The sequence below is a fragment of the Gopherus evgoodei genome, chromosome 10 (genome assembly GCF_007399415.2).
Source record: "Gopherus evgoodei ecotype Sinaloan lineage chromosome 10, rGopEvg1_v1.p, whole genome shotgun sequence".
NCBI classification, from domain to species: domain Eukaryota; kingdom Metazoa; phylum Chordata; order Testudines; family Testudinidae; genus Gopherus; species Gopherus evgoodei.
The window spans coordinates 1,751,993-1,773,293 of record NC_044331.1 but is presented as its reverse complement, the minus strand read 5'-3'; the positions used below and the strand labels follow the sequence as shown (position 1 = coordinate 1,773,293).

The window sequence follows — 21,301 nt, the reverse complement described above, 5'->3', positions numbered from 1 at the left end:
AAAACACTTCCTGTCCTTGACATTAGTGCATGCCCTTCAGAGGTGCTTTTATTAAGGCTTTTGCGGGTGTCATCTTAGCTCCCTTCCAGGGGCTGTTTCTCTCCCCTGAGGGCGTATGTAGGAAACGGGAACACATGCATTGGCATAATGACATCCCAGTCCCATCTGCAGCCCTGTGTTAGCTGCCCCTGGGCAAAGCTGGGTCCCCAGGGCATTTCAGGAGGACACAGGCACTGTAAGAAACCCAGGCAAGCTGCCTGTCGGAAACCATCTGTAACAGGCTTTCAGCAACAATCACACAACCACAGTCACACATCACTTACTTTTTCAGAGCTTCTCGGAGATTCTTAAACCGGCCCTCCGACGACACCAGCCTTTGGAGCTTATCAATCAGAGCTTTCGTCTGCAGGGAATGAAGAGCATGTCAGAGTTAGAGAAGGGCCCTGGGAAAAGCTGCACCCTTCCCAGGGGCAGAGGTGAGAGTGATTCTGAAACCTTCGACAGTCAAGGGCCTGGCCCTTCATTTGAGATGTTCAGAGCTGTGTGCAGAGGGGCATACCCTCCGAAAGGTCACCCCACATCCTGCCTTTCAGCCTGCTCAGTGTCCTCCACGCCCATGGAGCAGGGAAAGCAGGAGGTGCCCCTGAACACAACACCGACAGCACAATGGGAGCTGACAGGAGACTGAACTGAGCCCAGGCAAGGCAGAGACGTCGTTCCCAAGTCACAATGCAAAGACACAAAAGGCTCCTGCAGCTGACAACTTGCACGGAAACAGACCTTGTGATGGAAAGGGGCCACCAGGATATGCAATGTCATGACTTAGGGGGATAGGGTTCTTGGCCTCTTTCCTGACCAGGGTCCCCGTTTCCATCCTAAGACTCCCCTCCCATCTAGCTGGGACCACCACCCCGCAGTACACAGCATGGGAAGAGCAGGGTGCTTGCAGTCCCTGGACACTTGTTTGCAGCGAGAGTCCTGTGGCACCTTGTAGACTAACAGACGAATTGGAGCATGAGCTTTCGTGGGTGAATACCCACTTCGTCAGACACATGTGGTGGAAATTTCCAGAGGCAGGTATAAATATGCAGGAAATTTCCACTACATCTGTCTGACGAAGTGGGTATTCGCCCACGAAAGCTCATGCTCCAATTCGTCTGTTAGTCTACAAGGTGCCACAGGACTCTCGCTTTTTACAGATCCAGACTAACATGGCTACCCCCCTCTGATACGCAAATGGAGACGTTCACAGTGGCTTCTTACACCATTTCATCACACCCCATGTGTAAGAAGAATCACTTCGGCACTGCTCCGTGGGGCTCTTTGTTCTGTGTTGGTACAGCACCTCGCACAATTCCTGGGCCACGATGGGCTCCCAGGCACTACGGCGAGACACATCGTAAAAACGGCTATAACTATGACCTGCTTGGATACTTTGAGCCATGTTTTCTTGAGCCGGAAGATGGCGCTGCGGTTCAGGGAGGAGGTGATCTCCAGGACAGCATTGTAGTTGTGCAGACACCTGCAGATATCCGCCACAGCCACCCACTTCTCAATGGCGCTCACCCTGGTGCTGACATCCTCATTTCGGAGGATTTCGGAAGCTATCAAGTTACTGATCTGCAGGGAGATACAGGTTATAGTCCAGCGTGTCAGGAACACTTTCATAGCAGGGCTTGTACTAATAATTCATTGCAGACCTTTTACCCTGACACTCCTTTATTACCCTTCTCAGCGAGAGCCACAGGAAGGAACATGGCAGATTCTGCTGCAAACACTTTCATAGCAGAAGGTGCTAAGTGCATGGTAGCTTTATGGCAGCAACACATTCTGAGACATCCACCACTCCGGCATCTTATTCATTATGGTAATTTGACTATTGCCACCTCCTGGAATTCACAGAGACGGTAACCAACAGTACATGTATGGACCAGCTGCTGTGTATGTATGGACCAGCAGCGGTCCACTTATAAAATGTTCAGAGAGACCCTGCCTCAGCAGAGCACCTAAGCACATCCTTAACTTTAACTCTGAAGTCAATGGGATGTAAGCACGTGCTTAAGTGCCTGTATCAACATTTTCGACTGGCCTGTAAATAGGCAGAGAAGGAGCTCAGGCTCTTTCTGATGGATACGGGGAATACTCTGACTAACATGTTCAAACCTCGGCCCCTAGATCAGAGGCCTCATTTTCAGAGGGCAGAGCGATGGCTGCCGAGCACTTTAAAAGCAGGCCATGGATTTAGGAATCCAGATACAGATTTAGGGGGGAAATCTGGGGTCTCGAAGTCAAAGGGAGTTTTGCCTGAGACTCCAAGGGATTTCACTCTAGGAGCTGAACTTCACGCATCCACATTTGAAAATTTTGGCCCATGCTTTTCAGTTTGTATTTCCCTGGTCATTCTGGGTAATAACACAGTTCCAACATATTTTATGCTGGGCCCAAGTTTTCAGCTCAGATCTCCCTCTCCAATGGGCCAGATTTGAACAACCCGAACTATGAGGAAGCTTGGATTCAGATTTCACCCCCTTGCATTGGGTCTGGGGGTTGGTTCGGCCCATTCTAAGTGAACCGGATCAGCATATTATACTGGGATTCTGTTCACCCTCGTCTCTCACCATGGAAATCACCCTAGAAACGGGGTCAGTAAATCTCAGATGTAGGGTCTGCAACACAAGCCTTGACTCCTCCTACTCCACCTGCACCACGATGTCCCTGCCTGCCTTCGCTGTACTTACATCATTGAAGTGTTTAGTGTTCTTCATAATGTAAGGCGTCCTTTCGTTCTTTTCAAGCTTCATCCAACCTTGCCCAAAAAACTCTCTGCAAATTACAAAATCCAGGATCAATTCTATTCCATCTCCCTGGGGTCACTGACTCTTCCCCATAACCAGCAGTGCCTGTGAAATACCCTGGGGAATGAGCTGTCACCAGCAGGGCTCTCACCCTTTGGAACAAAGCATCCGGATGTATGGGAAGAAGCTGCCTTCCTTCATTTAGAGAAAAACTGGGCAATGGTCAGCCTCAGCGGTGTCCCGGGCCAAATGACAGAAGAGGCTTGGCGACAGAGATACTGGCTCACAACTCATCACATGCAGGGTTAGAAAGAAAGTTCTCCCCAGTTCTCTGTCAGTGGTTCTCAGCCAGGAGTCTGGGGCCCCCTAGGGGGCCACAAGCAGGTTTCAGGGGGTTCACCAAGCAGAACTGGCATTAGACTTGCTGGAGCCCAGAGTAGAAAGTTGAAGCCCCACTGTATGGGGCTGAAGCCCAGGGCCCTGAGTCCCGATACCCCGGGCCGAAACTTAATCCTGAGCAATGTAGCTTTGTGGGGGCCCCTGTGGCCTGATGGCAACTGCCCAGCTTGCTACCCCCTAACACCGGCCCTGGCTTTTACAGAACTTCCTCTTATTGTGGCACAGGTGGGCCGGGGAGTTTTAATCGTTTTGAGAGCCCCTGGCTCTAAGTCATCCCTGGAGCACTGAGCAGGGATTCTCTGCTAGAAGAAGGTTAATTTCCTGCATCTGCAAGAGGGCAGGTATTGTGCATCCACAGTGATACCAGCCAAACCGCAGCCGGTTTTATATCAGTACTGGACTGGGACACCACCGGGCCTGGCTGGCTTTGGATGAACGGCCTGCCCAGAAACCAGTGACTCTGGGAGGGGCGGGGACCGCATGCCATGCCCTAGTAGCATACGCAGGTAAACTGGGGGAAATGCCACCAGCTCCATGGCTACCCTTAACTCGGGGAGGGGTGAGGCAGGGCTGGCTCATGGGAAAACACTGCTCCCCATTTCAGCATCTGGCGGTGGAGACGGGAAGCCAGTTTACAGACCGCAGAGCTGTGCTGACACCAGCTGGCAGCAGCGTGAACGTACAGGGTGGGGGTTTGGTTGGAAAAGCCCCGCTTAGGACAGGACAGGGCCTTGCCTTTGTGATGCCAGCAGGGGAGTGTGTTCATCTGCCTAGGCCACCCAGCTCGCAGGCACCTCCCCAACACTGCTACTTCCCCTTCCACCTGGCTGGGTAGGCAGGAGCTGAGCCGGGGCCTCCCCCCAGCCACGCCGGCCAGCACGACACGATGTGCTAAAGGCAGATCACTGCCCTCCTAGACTGGGGGGAGTCCTGAGGAGAACCATGACCCAGAGTTCCAGTTCCCGCACACCCTATATACTGTGACAGTCCTGGAGTCGGTACAAGGCTCTGCTATGCTACCGGCGAATCCTGCCTGTATCATCATGCTCTAGACGTGAACATCACAACCAGCAACTGTCCGGCGCTGGGAGAGGTGCCAGAGTATAATGCCAGAGAACGGTCAGTACTTACTCATATGGAATCTTTTTGAAGACCAGGTGATCCAACAATGTCAGCTGTTCTGCTATTTCCAAAGCGGAGTGATTTTCAAAGGGTTCTGCTTTGACTCCCTCAGCCTAAATTAAAGAGAACATGTGTTTTACTAGGATGAGTTAGTTAAGGATATATGAAGGATCATTTGCAATCTGTGCACTGAAATAAAACGAATATCAGAGCCAATACAGCTCCCCGAAATGTTACAACCCTGCTATATTAGCCAGAAACAAATAAGAATGCAGCTTATGCAGCAAGCATCATTTAAAGGCCACATTGTGATCCCCTTACACACATTGGCCAGTTACTCACACGAGTATTTCCATTCTCTTAATAGGATTGCGTGTGTGAGTAACTGCTCACCAGTGTGGGCGAAGGGTCCATCACCACACTCCTAGGCTACGTCTACATTACAAATCACTTCGGTATAACTTGAAGTAATAAATCAATCGATCAGTAATAATATGCAATAACTTGAATAATTCACCCCCGAGCTACTCCACCCCCTAGTGACGGGAGTTACATTGACCTAAACGCTATGTTGGCAGGAGAGCTCCCTCTGGTGGAGGGTGGAGTTATTAAGCCGATGGGAGAGCTCCCTCCCGTCAGCTTAGAGCGTCTTCATCAGAGATGCTGCAGTGGCACAGTTGCGTCAGTGCAGCTGCGGTGCTACAAATGATGTAGTGTAGACACAGCCTTAGTTACCAGCGACCATACCCTGTCTGTGGTGCCCAGACCCACAGATCTTTCTGTGGGGTCACGAATACGCAGTAGCGGGTGTTCTGTGAACTACACCGACACACTTAGATAGAAAAGAGGGAGGAAGAGGAGCCCAGTTGTGTCCATAATGTCCTGGAAGTTGGTTTTCTTTGAGGCTCAAATGATCTGTGCGCATGGGAACATGGAGTCTCTGAGCTGGGTCGTTTTCTTGTCTGATCTGCCCACATTTGGATCAGCACCATGAATTTCCAGGCAAAAGCTTCTTTGCTGTTGCTAGGCTGGTGACACCAAGGCCCCAGGTCAGCAAAGCAGTTAAACACAGGCCTAAGTCCACCCCATCCAGCTTAAGTAAGCACATACTTGAGTGCTTTGTTGACCAGGGATAGACTGTTGACTGTGGCCCTAAAACAAAGCCCTGATCCTGTGTCCACAAGGTCAATAGGAATTGTGCCATTGGCTTTAATAGAAGCAAAACCCATCCTAGGCAGATGGATTTGTGAGAGGGCGACTTTACCAATGTCCGAGAATCTGCTCAGGTTAATTAAGGAATCGTCCACTTGCGTGTGAGAATATATAAGCAATCAACATTTAAATTTAAATCATTTAAATGTTAAAATGTAACAAACCTGTGAACGGCCAGCTTTTCGCCCGACATCCTTGTCATCAAGTACTTACTGACTTGGATCAGGCCAAGCCTTGCTCTTCTCTTCGGTCAACTGAGCAGACTGAGCTGCCTGAGTCTATCGCGACAAGGCAGGTTTCTAATCCTTAAATCATTCTTGTGCCTCTTCTCTGACCCCTCTCCAATTTATCAACATCCCTCTTGAACTGTGGGCACCAGAACTGGCCAGGGGATTCCAGCAGCAGTCGCACCAGTGCCAGACACAGAGGGAAAATAACCTCTCTGCTCCTACTCGATACTCTCCTGTTTATACATCCCAGGACTGCATTAGCTCTTTAGACCACAGCATCACACCAGGAGCTCATGCTCAGCTGATTATCCATCACAACCCCCAAATCTTTCTCAGAGTCCCTGGTTCCCAGGATAGAGTCCCCCATCCTGTAAGTGTGGCCGATGTTCTTTGTCCCTAGATGTAGGACTTTACAGCTGTCGTGTTGAAATGCATCTTGTTCACTGGCACCCAGTTTACCAAGTGATCTACAGCGATGCTAGTGCTTGAGCTTAAAAATACTAGTTCCAGGTTATATAGAGCCAATGGGATCATTTCTAACAAGCATAAAAATTCCCCACTGCCTCCACCAAGCAAAGCAACAGTAGATGACTGCACCAGTGTGACTGATGGCAGAAGTCAGCCCAGAGCATTACAACCTGAGATGAGCCAAAACTGGAATTTCATATCCTCACCCCTGCACGTTGTAGGGGACAAGGTTCAGATCTGAATCCCTGGTGAGCAAACCCACCTATCTGGGTCTGGTTCTGCGGTGGCTCTAAGAGTGAGAGCACCTATCTTCCGATTCTGGTTTGGGCTAAAATGGTTGGTAGCTCAGAACAGTGAGATTCCATCAATTGGCCCCAAAAAGTCGCCATGACTGGTCACAAGACTTCACAGTTTGCACCATGTCCCCTACCTAATCCAGAGCCAGGCCTGAACGCTGCCTCCTCAGACCTACTGTAACACTGTCGTCCCCTTTAATCCAGGTCCAGGGAGATCAGTAGCCAGCTGAGGCACATGCTCTTGGCAACCCAAGAAAACACAGACCATCACAGCTTCCGTCTCCCCCAGAAAACAAGCAGATTTTCTGTCCTCCCAGCAGCCAGCAAGAGGGGATTTGGCAGGCTGGGTAACTTGAACTGCCAAGGCCATAAGGAAGTGAGGAACAGATTGTGCCAGGAGCCATTCAGGCTAGAGACATGGTCAGTGCCTGACTGGGGTCTCAGCCTAAGAGAAGTGCCATGATAAGGGATTTCTAAACCAGAGATTGCTGTGCCCCTGGCTACTGTGTGGGGTGCACAGCACTCATGTCCCTGCTCGTCCTCTGCATGGCAGCTTGCCTGAATCTCCCTGGGGAAAACAGTCTGTGCCCTCAGCTCACACCTTCATGGATATTAGCTGCCTGAAAGGGCACAGGAGACGTAAGGCAAGGCCAGGCCACGTCCCCCCACTCCCTCCAACTGGCTGGCTGTGGAGCGGAAAGCACAGTGCTTCCCCTGAGAGTGTGGTGGGGCCACTGCTCTGGCATGTGCTCCCCTGGAGGGATTCTGGATTACCTTGCTGCAATTTGTCCTGGTTGCTCCCATGTGCGACACAGATCCCGCACAGTGCCCCAGCATGCCAGGGGTGCCTGCCCCATGCCCACAGCCCATCCTCTTACAGAAGAATATGTGCCAAAGGAAGTGCTTGCATTGTTCTATCCTGCACAGCGTGCCATGCAATGGTAATACGCTCTTTGGTCTGAGTAGCATCCCAGCTCTGTTCAAGGAATTATAGCCAGGCATACTTTGCTGCTTTTGCACGTCTAGCCCTGGCTTAGTCCTGTGAGTATCCACAGTGCAAAGCATGAGGGGCACTTGTCCAGCTGCTTGGGGGGAGCTGTGTACCTTGATCAGTCATGGCAAGGGGGCAGCTGTGAAGTGGCCTGCGCATGCGGGGGGGGTGAAATGCAAGGCTGCGTCTCCCTTCTCCGATTCGTTTTTTAAAGTGGATTTTGATAGAGCTCTTTGTCCTCAGAACAGGAACAGAACCTCCCAGCTACTGTCCAGAAACCAAAGACTCCAGCAAACAAAGAGAATTCAGAATGGTGTCTGGCGTTCCCTGTGTAAGCAGACATCGTGGGGAGGAGAATGGGGAGAGACACCCTCAAACGCAAGCTGAATTAGACCCAGGTTCCCTCCCCAGCAGAAGCACTGGAGTGTGCTAGCAATCTCTAGGCTGCTCACCTTAAAATACCGGTTGGCTCTGCTGAGCAGCTGACTCCAGCCTCGTTGACAGCAGCAGGCTAAAAGCCAGCCAGGTGGAACAGGAGTCAAGAGTTAAAGTCTGCTGCAGGCCAAAGGGAATTGTTCTGTACAAATGGGTTCCAGGAAGAAAATGTCAAAGTGGATTTTCTCTGTGAAAATCTCTAGTGCCCATAGAGTCAAGGAGGCTTATCAGCAGGCCTCGTGCCAGCCAAAGTGGAGCCAGACTATCCAAATGGAGGCTGCAGCAAACCCTTTACACTGCAAGATAAACAGAATATCTTCATCAACGATTTAGATGTTGGCATAGAAAGTACGCTTATTAAGTTTGCGGACGATACCAAACTGGGAGGGATTGCAACTGCTTTGGAGGACAGGGTTAAAATTCAAAATGATCTGGACAAATTGGAGAAATGGTCTGAGGTAAACAGGATGAAGTTCAATAAAGATAAATGCAAAGTGCTCCACTTAGGAAGGAACAATCAGTTTCACACATACAGAATGGGAAGAGACTGCCTAGGAAGGAGTATGGCAGAAAGAGATCTAGGGGTCATAGTGGACCACAAGCTTAATATGAGTCAACAGTGTGATACTGTTGCAAAAAAAGCAAACATGATTCTGGGATGCATTAACAGGTGTGTTGTAAACAAGACACGAGAAGTCATTCTTCCGCTTTACTCTGCGCTGGTTAGGCCTCAACTGGAGTATTGTGTCCAGTTCTGGGCACCGCATTTCAAGAAAGATGTGGAGAAATTGGAGAGGGTCCAGAGAAGAGCAATAAGAATGATTAAAGGTCTTGAGAACATGACCTATGAAGGAAGGCTGAAGGAATTGGGTTTATTTAGTTTGGAAAAGAGAAGACTGAGAGGGGACATGATAGCAGTTTTCAGGGTGTCATCAGGAGGAGGGAGAAAACTTGTTCACCTTAGCCTCCAATGATAGAACAAGAAGCAATGGGCTTAAACTGCAGCAAGAAAGATTTAGGTTGGACATTAGGAAAAAGTTCCTAACTGTCAGGGTAGTTAAACACTGGAATAGATTGCCTAGGGAAGTTGTGGAATCTCTATCTCTGGAGATATTTAAGAGTAGGTTAGATACATGTCTTTTAGGGATGGTCTAGACAGTATTTGGTCCTGCCATGAGGACAGTGGACTGGACTCGATGACCTCTCGAGGTCCCTTCCAGTCCCAGAGTCTATGAGTCTATGAGAACTTTAACTACTTTGATACCTGGGAAGCTATTAGAGCAGCGGTGGGCAAACTACAGCCCATGGGCCGGATCTGGCCCGTGAGCCATGTTAAGCCAGCCCTTGAGCTCCTGTTGGGGAGCAGGGTCAGGGGCTTGCCGCCTTCTGGCTCTCCAGCCAGGGAGCAGGGTCAGGGGCTGCTCCACACAGCTCCCCGGACGCCGTGGCATGGCCTCGCTCCAATGGGAGCTGCAGGGGCTGTGCCTGCGGATGGGGCAGCGTGCAGAGCCACCTGGCCGCAGCTCCGCGTAGGAGCCAGAGAAGGGACATGCTGCTGCTTCTGGGAGCCGCTTGAGGTAAGCGCCACTGGGAGCCTGCACCCCCTGAGCTTCTCCCCATGCCCCACCCCCCTGCCCTGATCCCCCTCCCGCCCTCCGAACTCCTCAGTCCCAGTCCAGAGCACCCTTCTACACTCCAAACTTCTCATCCCCAGCCCTACCCCAGAGCCTGCACCCCAGGCCGGAGCCTGCCCCCTTCCCACACCCCAACCCCCTGCCCCACACCCTGAACTCCTCATTTCTGGCCCCAGAGCCCTCACCCCCTCCTGCACCCCAACCTCAATTTTGTGAGCATTCATGGCCCACCACATAATTTCTATTTGCAGATGTGGCCCTTGGGCCAATAAGTTTGCCTACCCCTGTATTAGAGCGACATATAAAACATTCAGTTTGCGAATACTTGGCGGATGAGCTACAGCAGAGCAGGTTTAGATCAAATCTCAGGGAAAACTTCCCCACTGTAAGAACAGTGGGACAATGGAACAGAGGCCTAAGGAGTTAGTGGAAGCTGGAGCCACCTGTCTGGGATGGGTTAGAAACAACAAATCCTGCATCTTGACGGGCACTAGACAAGATGGCCCCATGGTCCCTTCGAACCCTTTGATTCTACAGTAGGGACAACATGTGGAAATGCTGCAAGGGACGAAAATTAGGTGAAAACTCAAGATGGGCCTGAACCAGAGCTCTGAATCAGAACATCCTGGAGCTTTGTAGGGGTGCAGAGTTCAACATCCAGACCCAGACCTGGTCTCAAAGTCCATGATTAGAGTGAAATGGAACCTCAAATCAGAACAAGCCCAAATGACTGAGTGTGCGTGCGCATGTTTAACATCCAGAAGGCAGCGCTGCCAACTCTTAGGAGTTCACTGAGAGTCTTGCAGCACTCGATGTTATTCTTAAAATCCCAGCTGCTGGGATCGAGAGACTGCACAAGAATCTCCACATTCTTTGTTTAAGTTTCTAGCCCTCAGGATTGTAGAGAAAAGCTTGAAAACATGAAGTGAATGAACGCTAAAGAACCAGAAGCCAGAAGGCAAATAAAAAGAAGACAACATTTATTACTTTGATAAATCTCCTGATTTTTAAGCTACTCGCATAATGTTTGGGACCTGACTCAGGATTTTTGAAGGTGTGGGGCTGGCAATACTGAATGGGACCCAGTCAGAACAAGCACTCAAATATCAAAACATGTTACACGTGTCTGGGGATTTGCCACCCTTTGGTGAACCCAAACACTGATGTATGGGGGTTTGTTATTTCAGTCCAGTTCCTGGTGAAACCTGTACACAAATTCTGCAGACATGAAGAGAGTTGTGTGACCAACTCCCCATGCACTGTGCTGAATCTGTGTATTACCTTTCTGTGGCTCTAGGGGAGACAGTGGTCAGCTGTATCGCACTGGGTACAGTTATGCCAATAATTCACAATCAATAACTTGTTGGATGAAATTTGACTTTTTTTGCCTGCGAGCAGATTAACTTTTCATGAGTGTCCATTATTGTAATCTGTGCTAGGAATAGGTTTTACATTTGTTTTACTCTCTGATCCAATTACAATTAGTTGTATTTCTTGATTAGATAGTTTCTGCCCCAGATTGGATGAGCACAAGAGCCCTTCCACTAGAGGTACTTGTGTGTGTGAATTTAAAATTCATTGCACAGGGGACTTTGAAATCTGCTTTCCACGAACATGTGCTAGTGAACACGACTAGTGCAATGTTCACGGGAAGCTAACACAAAAGGCAAAGCACAGGCACATAAAAACATTCAAGCATAAATTCTCTAGACATTCTGTGCATTATTTACCCAGCTTTAGCGCCAGATGATTCACAGGGTAACAGAGAGCTGTATTTTAGGAAAGAGCCTGAAGAAAATAATCTCTGTTGACAATCACAAAGGGACAGGGTTACATGACAAATCGAGCAGTTCAAATAAAGCACTGCTGGAGGGGTTACAAGCCGATCACACTAACATACATCTAGGCTATGCAAAAACTGACTGCATGTCTCATAGCAGAATATTAGTAATTCATTGTATCAACTTGATGGTAATTAAAAGAAGTGAGGGGAGAAAAGCATTTACCATCTGTATGATCTCCTCCAGTGTTATCTGGTTGTCTCCTGGATCTTCCTGAGTCAAAGTCCTATGCAACGAAAAAGCAGTGTTACTTTAGCTGAAAGAACAATAGGTTGTATACATTCCTTGGCTCAAGAGCAGTGGTTCTCAACCAGGGATACACAGACCCCTGAGGGTAGGCAGAGCTCTTCCAGGGGGACCTCAACTCACCTAGATATTAGCCTAGTTTTACAACAGGCTCCATAAAACGCACTAGCCAAGTCAGTACAAAACTAGTTTCATACAGGCAATGACTTGGTTCTACCGCTCTATGTACTATACGCTGACATACAAGTATAATATTTATATTTCAATTGATTTATTTTATAGCTATATGGTAAAAAGGAAAAAGTCATCAAGTTTTCAGTAACCGTGTGGCTGTGACACGTCTGTATTTTTATCTCTGGTTTTGTAAGCAAGTCATTTTTAAGTGAGGTGTAAATTTGGGGTATGCAAGACAAATCAGCCTCCTGAAAGGGGTACAGTAGTCCAGAAAGCCTGAGAGCCACTAGTCCAGAGCACAGCTTTACATTTAGAGTTTCATTCAGTTGATATTTGATAGAGTAAACTTTTAGGAGTATGGAAGAAGCTGCTTCTGTGGAGTCAGATTTGTCACTTTACTTATTTAAAAAGAAAAAGTTAATGCGCCAAATTGCGACCTCAGATCCCTGTAAGTCCAGCTCCCACTGGGGTCAGTAGGGGTCTGCAAACTTAGCCCCGTACACTGAAACAGTGTGAGCCTGTGGGAAGTGATGGGGTCTGTGTCTCTGTCCCACTGGTCTATGTGGCTATTCCACACCACAGCCTCCCGTTGACTTTGGTGGGAATGCCACATGCTGAGTGGCCATAGGCTCAGTGTAACGAACACGAGCAGCGCCATCCTAATGTCAGTCAGCGCAATTACTGAACAGAGGAAGCTCCACACCCTGCCTTTGTTAACGAGCACACCGTACGGACAGCCCTGCTCATGCTCACAAAGCACACACCAAACAGTGTCAGCCGTGGAGGATAGGAACTGTGTGACTGACTCCCAGCCCAGGAGTTTTCTAGTTAAGGCTTTGGGCCTGCAAGTCCTCGTGCGCAGGGAAGCAAGGCATGCTGGGCTGCTGCTTTCCAGATACAGGCTGATGGGAGACTGTCCCTGGTGCAGAGAAGATTAAGCATGAGCACCTGTGCACCGAGGCAGCAGCACATCTCAACCCACCCCAGCCTCCAGCCCCCCGCCACACTTCTCTTCATTGCAAATTAAAAAAAAGAGGTAGCAGGTGTGTTGGAAATGGGCAGTCCTTAGCATGCCAGGGAGTGCATGGCATGGCTCAGTCCTGCCATCCAGTATTCCGGTGCTGACGGCTCCTCCTGCACAGAGGGCCACTGCAGTCAGCAGGACTCCCTGCAGGGATAACTCACTATGCTGCAGTGCAGGACTGGCCAACAGCTCTTACTGTGAGGATCCCTGGGTCTTGAACCTGGGTCTGTGAGTCCCCAGGCAGCCTGTGCAGCCTCCATCCGGCAGCTGGTTAGTAACTGGTGGGCTGAGTGGCCAATGGAACCCTGGCCCCACCAGAAACACCGCCCACAGGTGTCCTGACTGGAGGAGTGACCGGCCCCGACTGAGCCAGCTGCAATATTTAAGCCAGAAGGAGGCACAGGAAGTTGTCTGGCCAACTGGGTGAGTTCCTGGTTGGCAGCTACCTTGGACCATCTGCCTCACCTGGCTCCTGAGCCCGGCTCTCCTCACTTGTCTTGGTTCCTGCCCCTGATCTCCGACTCTGGCTTCAGCTCTGTGCCGGACTCTGACCACCCAAGTCCCAGTCGTGACACTTACTCTCCTGCTGCTGACCTCTGGGACTCGCCCCCTCCTCAGGGCGCTCCCAGCCAGCAGAGCGGGTTACACGTCCCACCTCTGGGTGTTGGGCAGGGCTGGAAGAAGTGGTGTGGGACTCTGGAGATCATGAGGGGGCAGGTGATTAATTTCTGTCCTGTTTATGCTGTTGTTATTTATCTGATTCAATTGGGGGAACTGAAGGGTCTGTTTATTTAGTATAAGGTTTCATGGGTGAATACCCACTTCGTCAAACACGGGTATTCACCCACGAAAGCTCATACTCCAATACGTCTGTTAGTCTATAAGGTGCCACAGGACTCTGTCGCTTTTTACAGATTCAGACTAACCCAGCTACCCCTCTGATACTTTATTTAGTAGGTTGTTCATGGAGTATCGAACGGCATCCAGGGCTGTGGAGGGGCTTTTACTGGAGCTTGTAAAAATCTCAATATATAAACTCAGTCTGGGTAGGGAGTAACTTACCGCTCTTACAGCAGTGTCACTGAACAGAGAATCTGGCCCATCTTTGATGTCTGCTTTCTGAATCATATCATCTAATTACTGGTAAAACAGCTCAGAGAACATATTACTCCCCCTCCATCCTGGTCAAAGCAGGTAGCAGCTGCTAACAGGCAGCATAATGCTTTGGGAAAACAGGCGTTCCCACTAATGAGCCTTTACCTTATGATATTGGCTGCTGCTTTTCTCTCCTGGGTCAGGAGCTCAGGATCATGGATAACTTCTTCCAGAAAGCTGATCACTTTACATTTTAGTTCATCATTGGTTTCAAAGTCCTGCCAAAAGTATGTACCATTAAAAGGTTTCACACATTTTATTCAGATTATAGCACATTACAAGCAGGTTCACCATCTTACTTCCCTTTAAAAACCTCTCCATCATTAGTCACTATGGTATCTCTGCCTGCAAGAAGAGACAGAACATGCTGTCTGCTCCTCCTAAGGAAGAGAAACAGCTTGTCCTCTTGTCACTTACAATCTGCTCGTGCTGCAGAAGATCTTCAAGAGAGGAATTCAAAAGGGAGGGCACTGTACTCACTTTGTTCTTTGCATTAGCATCATAAGCGGCATCTGGACAGAGCAGAGTTTGGGCACAATTGTTAATAAACTGCACGGCTGCTGCTGCTCCACACTGCCACAAACCATGCCAGCATCGAGGAGCAGATGAGAGAAGGGGGAATGGTGCCACAGAGAGCTGAGCAGCCGTCAGTCAATTTTCATCCATAACTCTTCCTACAACCCTGTTCTCTCGCACACAGAAACCCAGCCCACTGCTCTGACCCAGCCTTGTATTTCTGTACCCAGGATGGAAAACCAATGAGGAGTCTGTTGCTTTGGATGCTCTGCACATGTTACATTGCCATAACGTCAGGGACTGTTCTGTTCTGCATCTGCAGATTCCTCAGCCTCCCCTCCTCAGCAGGTGGGAGCTTTGCTCTACTTGTGTGAATTATACAAATACGGGAAAAGGCTGATGACCACCATGCTCAGCCAGGAAGTGGCATTTACCCCCAGCAGAGAGCCCATATAAGGCCTATTCAGGACTGGAGGGATCCAGTGGGCCCTGTACAAGGCCCCCTGCTCTGGGTGAATTTCACCGTAATGAACAGGCCGGCTCATCGTCTCATTATTGTTCAGTAAAATCTCATCCTATTGCCTCAGCGCAGTCTCTGCCTCACACAGCCACAGAGACGCAACCACCCCTTGGTCCCGTACCTGGGAGTGTTTGGAGACCCAGTGGCGCAGAACATTGAGAACTCTGTTGGTTGCCGCTCTCCTTATCACGAACTCTTTGTCCCCATTCCTTGGGTCAGGGGGAAAGCCTAAAAATCATTGCAAATAGCTTGGCACATATACAATTATTTTAGGAATTACTTAAAATATTCACAATTTAACAGAAATAATGTGAAAAAGCCCAAATGGCCAGTTAACACTCTCTTAAATGTAAAGGCAAACTCTGAGAACTAGAGCTGGCTGCAGGCAGAGGCTCTGGTTGCTACACGAGAGAGCTGTGTGCGTTCAAGCACTTGGATTTGTGTGTGCAAATAAAACGGCACATGCACGTGGAGAGTTGGCATTGGCACATGCCAGTGGACGGGCGCAATACACTAAGCATCATCTGCACAGGGCTAAATTGTCTGGGACCCTTTTCTCTCAGAGTCCATCCTTCCCACTGTGCCCAGCTACCTCACCTGTCAGCAGCCCGTATGTTGGAGCTGTGGGACAACCCCCCATCCCTGTGGTGGAAAGGCTAACGGGCATTCCCGCACTCAGGTGCACCTGCAGGGCACGCTCCACCTGCAGCAGTGGAGTTCAAATGGGTGAGACTGGCCAGAGAAGGGGGTGGGGAGTTTTCCCAGGAACAGGGACAGCTACTGCCCCAGTAACATGGGGAGCTCAGGCTGAGGCAGTTGCTAACCTTTCCCTTCAGCCCTGTTTGAGGCAGTCGGACCTGACAAGCTGCGTACGAGCGAAGGCCCTGGAGGGCTGCGGTGGGCCAGGGAAGTGCTGCTAAAGGCTAGTGGCAAGGGGACTGTGAACTGGGCGCTGAAAAGGACTCGAGGAGTGAGCTGAACTCCCGCTGGGAACAGTGAGATTGCCCACAAGTGGGGGCTCATGTTGGGCACCCGGGGGCAAGAGACTCAAAGCAACCACGACTCAAGCCCAAGCTGAGGGCCAGCTGACTACACCTGGCCACTTGTCTCTTTGGCCGGAGTTCACTGAAGCTGCTGCTGCTGCAGGAGCTAATGTGCAGTGGGTTGTCCTTTGGTCTATTTTTTTTTAAGGGAAGCATTCTATTCAATAATATGGGATGATGCTGTATTTATTTGGGGGAAACAGTAACCAGATACAGCGGTGACGGTCTTTGTACTGTACTCCACACTGGTGCAGCTCACGTTTCTCTCCAAGTGGGAAAACTGCAACCTGCCCAAGCTACAGAGCATTGTTTTCCCTCACCTGCACTTGCTAATGACATCCTTCGATATTTCTCCTTGGTCGGGGTGCCCTCATTGGCTCCAGCGGTCGCTATCGCAAAAGCGGAAGCAGCTGACAGGGCACTGCGGTTACTGTCAAGCTCCCGGCAAGACGTCATAACGACTCCATTGTTATAAGAAAACAATGAGAAATCTAGAAAAGGAAGCAGGAGAACAATGTCAGGTATAGAAGGGAAAGGTTCTCTCCTCACCTTTACCAGTTCATTTAACCATTTTCGCATGGGATCAAATACTGCCCTCGGAAACGCATGAACAACCTCCCCAGAATTCACTGCACAACTGCCACCTTCTCAGCTTTAGCAGGGTGTAAACCAAGAGTGTTCTACAGAAATGAAAAATATCTCTCAAGGGAGAATTTATAGAGGATTCTATCCTCCATCTAGGCTTTATTAAACATCTCACTGAATGACAGAGTTCTCTGTTCAATCCTGCAGAATGGTCAGAACCTATAGAAAGATTTTCATGTTCTCTAGGCATTTTCCCACAAAGCTATGCAATACTTACCTCTTGTGTGCACAGTCTATTCTCTCTCTCTCTCTCTCTCTCACACACACACACACACACACACACACACACACACACACACACACACACACACACACACACACACACACACACACACACACACACACACACACACCCTGACCCCTTTATGGGATGCAGGCCTAGTTTCCTCCCTGGGACACCTTGCACAGCACAGACTTCTGAGGCAGACATAAACGATGATGCAGCACTGGTTCTTAGGCCTTGCAGTTCAGAGCCCAGGTTGAATGGCTTCACAGAGGGACTCTGGCTAACAGAGTTTCTGAAGCACACTCCAGTTGTTGCTCAGGTTGCTAACCCCCTCAGAAAGGAGAGGAGAGCTATTAATGACAAGACACTCAAAGAGTGTGGCTCCGAGAGTCACCCCAGAGCTCACATCATCACAGGAACATTCACTGCAGAATGCATTGCAGCCCTGGGAGAGGAAGGTACTCATCCACCAGGCCAGAGTGCAACATCTGCAGGACACAGGTGCAACTAGACAAAACCCTGCCCTCATCACCACTCTTTCAGAAAAAAAAAATTCAAGAGAAAGATCCTTCTTCTCTTCCCATATGCACCAGTTTTACACCAGTGTATTTCCACTGACTTCAGTGGAACTTCTCCTGATTTACTCCAGTGGAACTGAGAGGAGAATCAGGTCCAAAGAGTGAACATAGCTGTGCAAATATCCCAGGTGCTAGATGAGTTTCTGCACACATTACCTGATGAATTTTTGCATTTGACGGCTTTAGGGGTAGTTGGAGATTTCGTTGGTGAGGTCTCAGTTTCTGCTTCATCGCTCTGGTTTGGATCAGTGTCTGACTCCTCCCGAACTGATACCTCGGAACCTGGAGAAAACAAGCAGCTGGTTCAGATTCCCCATTTGTGACTATGGATACTGCAGCAAAACAAGGTTTGGAAGCAGGTGCAAACCAGCCACATTTCAGCTCCTTCAAATCTCTCTAACATCCAAAAAGGATTTGCTACCCTGCTTTATCCAGCACAGGACACACTAGAATCAAAATCACCAAGGTTCTGTTGCCCGAGAATTATTTTTGATTTTTCTTTTGTCCTTAAATCATAAAAGGTTTTGCACAATTAAACTGCTCACTGTCTGACCTGGGTAACCCACAAGTCTTTACACAGCTCAGAAAGTTATTCAGCTTTTAGTTGCCACATGGCATGTAAATAACTTCAGCTGACTGCGTTCACGGGGTTTGAGAGTTCTACACTGGAGTGGCTGGTCGGGCTCAGGAGATGTAGGCTCTGTTTATTGGTGGTGAACCTGGTAACAGAACTGCTGAGCAACACAACAGCCTACTGCAATTTAAACCTTGGTGTAAGGTCCCTGGGATGGAATAGATGGATAATAGTGTAACACGGAGAATTTATACTGGTCATCCATTGAGAACTTCATGCCAAACCACTAAGTATAATGGGAAGTGGGGTTCCATGAAGCATGTCCTAGAATACACTCCACTTGTACATCCCAGGCCATCTCAGAATGTCACCACATGGGCCTTTGTTCTTCTGCCTCGCTCAGGGCCTCTGACTGTGTGCATCCAATCCCCAGTGGGTACAGTTCATGGACCCATGTCAGAGTGCACTTTGTACACTCAAATAACAACATTTACACAGAGATGAGGTGTGTGCGTACAAATGAGAGTGCCCACAGAACACCAGGGGGCCCTAGTGCATATCTGACCAATGGAACTTTTGCTCTTGTTAAACATGTAAACACTTTTCTTGGTAGCTTCAGCGTTACGGACGGGAATGTCTGGTGGTGAGAGCGCAGGACGTGCCCAGCAAGGGATGGAAGGCTGCATGGCAGGGTGTTCACAACCATGTAAAATTGGGCAGATTCTAGGAGGCGCATGTGTTAATTGGGAGTAACGAGCTATAGATCTGTCCATCTCTTTCTCAGCCACGCCCTTTCAAACAACGTTTTCTGGACTTTTGAGGCCAGATTCTTAGCTAGTGTAAATCATAGAATCGTAGGACTGGAAGGGATCTCGAGGGGTCATCTAGTCCAGTCCCCTGCACTCTAAGTATTGTCTAGACCATCCCTGACAGGTTTGTCCAACCTGCTCCTAAAAATCCCCAATGATGGAGATTCCACAACCTCCCTAGGCCATTTATTCCAGTGCTTAACCACTCTGACAGTTAGGAAGTTTTTCCTAATGTCCAACCTAAACCGCCCTAGCTGCAATTTAAGCCCATTGCTTCTTGTCCTATTCCCAGAGGTTAAGGGGAATAATTTTTTTCCTTCCTCCTTATTAACAACCTTTTATGTACTTGAAAACTGTTATCATGGCCCCTCTTAGTCGTCTCTTCTCCAGACTAAACAAATCCCATTGTTTCAATCCTCCCTCAGACATTATGTGTTCTAGACTTTTCATCGTTTTTGTTGCTCTTCTCTTGACTTTCTCCAATTTGTCCCCATCTTTCCTGCAATGGTTGTAGCTCCACAGAAGTCAGAGGAGTTAAGCTGATTTACACCAACTGGGGATCAGGCTCTTTGGCTTTGATAACTTACAGGGAGATGCTGGCAACATCAAAGCAGGAATTTTCGCTGACCCGTGATAAACCACTGCAGACACCAGTAACACTGTGATCCCAAGACAAGCGGTGACGGTTTGGAAACGTGTCTGAACCGTGGCTTGTGACATGCCTCTCCCAGCAGCAGTTTGACATGGGTCTCATTGAGTTCAACGTACTGCTACTTGCTGACCCTGCACTCCTTAGACAGGCCAAGCTCCCATGGCCCCCATTAGCCAAACTCTGCCCTCTCTTGCACCATGCGACTGGGCTGGCGCAAAGGGGGTGGGGCCTGGATTTGGCAAAGGACAGGCCGGTTCTGAGTGACCTGCAGGACTGGCTCCCTGCTGGCGCCGCTTGGACACAAAGAGAGAGATTTTGTAAAGCTGCCCTTTGCTCTTGCACCCACAAACTGCAGGTACAAATAACTGTGACTGTCAATCAGATGGAGAGATGGTGCCAGGCCTGCTAAGCTAATATGCTCTTCCCAGTACTTGACCCGGAGGGCTCTGGTCAGAGCTGTACGTGACGGGAGACCTGGCTAACGCCGGGGGGGTGTTTAATCCCAAATCCCTGCACTGAGCAGTTGGAGGGGCTGGGCAGTTTGCCAGGCTCAGAGTGTCCCTCCCCACGGATTGTGCTGTGAGCCAGGGTTACAATGACACTTGGCGAGCTTTGGCCTCCCCTTCCTTTCTTCTGCTGCATCTTTCTGACATTTATAGGCCTGAGTTTTAGTGTCAGCTGGGGCAGCCGGGGGCTTGCCCAGCCGGGGGCCAGCACAATCCACCTTCCACTTGTGGTAAGACAGTTGTGTTCCCACCCGGCTCAGGCTCTCTTCCTTCAGCACCTTATCTGGCCATGTTGTGATCCAATGGGAGTCTCCATGGGTCCTGGCCTCTCCATGTCGCCTGACTCACACTCCCCAGGCTGTTCTCTGAGTGCCAGCACTGCCGCTGGCCTGACCTCACTTCTCCACAGCCCAAGCGCAATGTGTTTGCTCCCAAATCCCTCTCCAGGCACCTCCAGACATTTTCTTCCCCACGTTATGTTGGTTGGATTGCCACACAGTCTCTGCAGGCTGGGGTACATTTCATGGCCTCCTGCATGTGAATTATACATTCCTGCTAAAGCCTACAAATGCATCACACTCTTTTCTTGAGACACAAAACTGGGCCCATTTCTACTGCCTCCCTCTGCTCAGATCCCCACTGTTTGCCCGAGAACCTCACACCAGCCTGTGAAACAACAGTGACTTACTTGGCTTGCTTGGAGGAGTCTCCTCTTGTTTTTCGGATGCAGTTTCACCTTCATCAGGTATTTTATTGGGGTAGTTACTGGACACGTAAAGTTTGTTTATATCAAGAGTGGTCTTACTGAAGGGGGACATGGAAGAGTACACGCTTGCATAGCCATTGGAAGAGCAAGTCAGTGCAGCCAGGTCCAGAGCCTTCCCTCCCGTGATGATGGGGATGTTTAAGGACAACTTCCGCCTTCTGCTCGGCGAGGACGACTTGGTGATGGACAGCGGGGGAGGGGATGAGAATTTCCGATTTGCTCTCGGAGATTTGGGCGGCTCGCCATAAAGCAGTTTGGTGTTCTGGCTGCTTGCAAACAAGAGCTCCAGTGACCTGGGTTAAAAGAAAAGCGATTCCCATTCATGCTGCTTTAAAGCTAGGGTGACCATAGGTCTCCTTTTGGCCGAGACCATCCCTTTTTTTCAGCCCTGTCCCAGGCATCCTGACTTTCTTGGCAAAACTGGGCATTTGTCCCTTTTGCTCT

The 21,301-nt window shown here is 49.5% G+C and overlaps 1 protein-coding gene across 1 annotated transcript in view; it reads right to left on the bottom strand.

The window, feature by feature from the left end:
• Positions 1-21,301, bottom strand: part of RASGRF1 (Ras protein specific guanine nucleotide releasing factor 1) — a 98,463-nt gene that overhangs the window by 9,125 nt on the left and 68,037 nt on the right. The window contains exons 15-24 of the mRNA XM_030578139.1: positions 20,780-21,150; positions 17,707-17,832; positions 16,422-16,592; positions 15,180-15,286; positions 14,128-14,240; positions 11,589-11,649; positions 4,326-4,429; positions 2,739-2,823; positions 1,423-1,620; positions 324-403 (exon numbers count right to left, since the gene is read on the bottom strand). Of these exons, the coding sequence (XP_030433999.1) occupies positions 324-403; positions 1,423-1,620; positions 2,739-2,823; positions 4,326-4,429; positions 11,589-11,649; positions 14,128-14,240; positions 15,180-15,286; positions 16,422-16,592; positions 17,707-17,832; positions 20,780-21,150 (1,416 nt within the window). The remainder of the gene's footprint in view (positions 1-323; positions 404-1,422; positions 1,621-2,738; positions 2,824-4,325; positions 4,430-11,588; positions 11,650-14,127; positions 14,241-15,179; positions 15,287-16,421; positions 16,593-17,706; positions 17,833-20,779; positions 21,151-21,301) is intronic.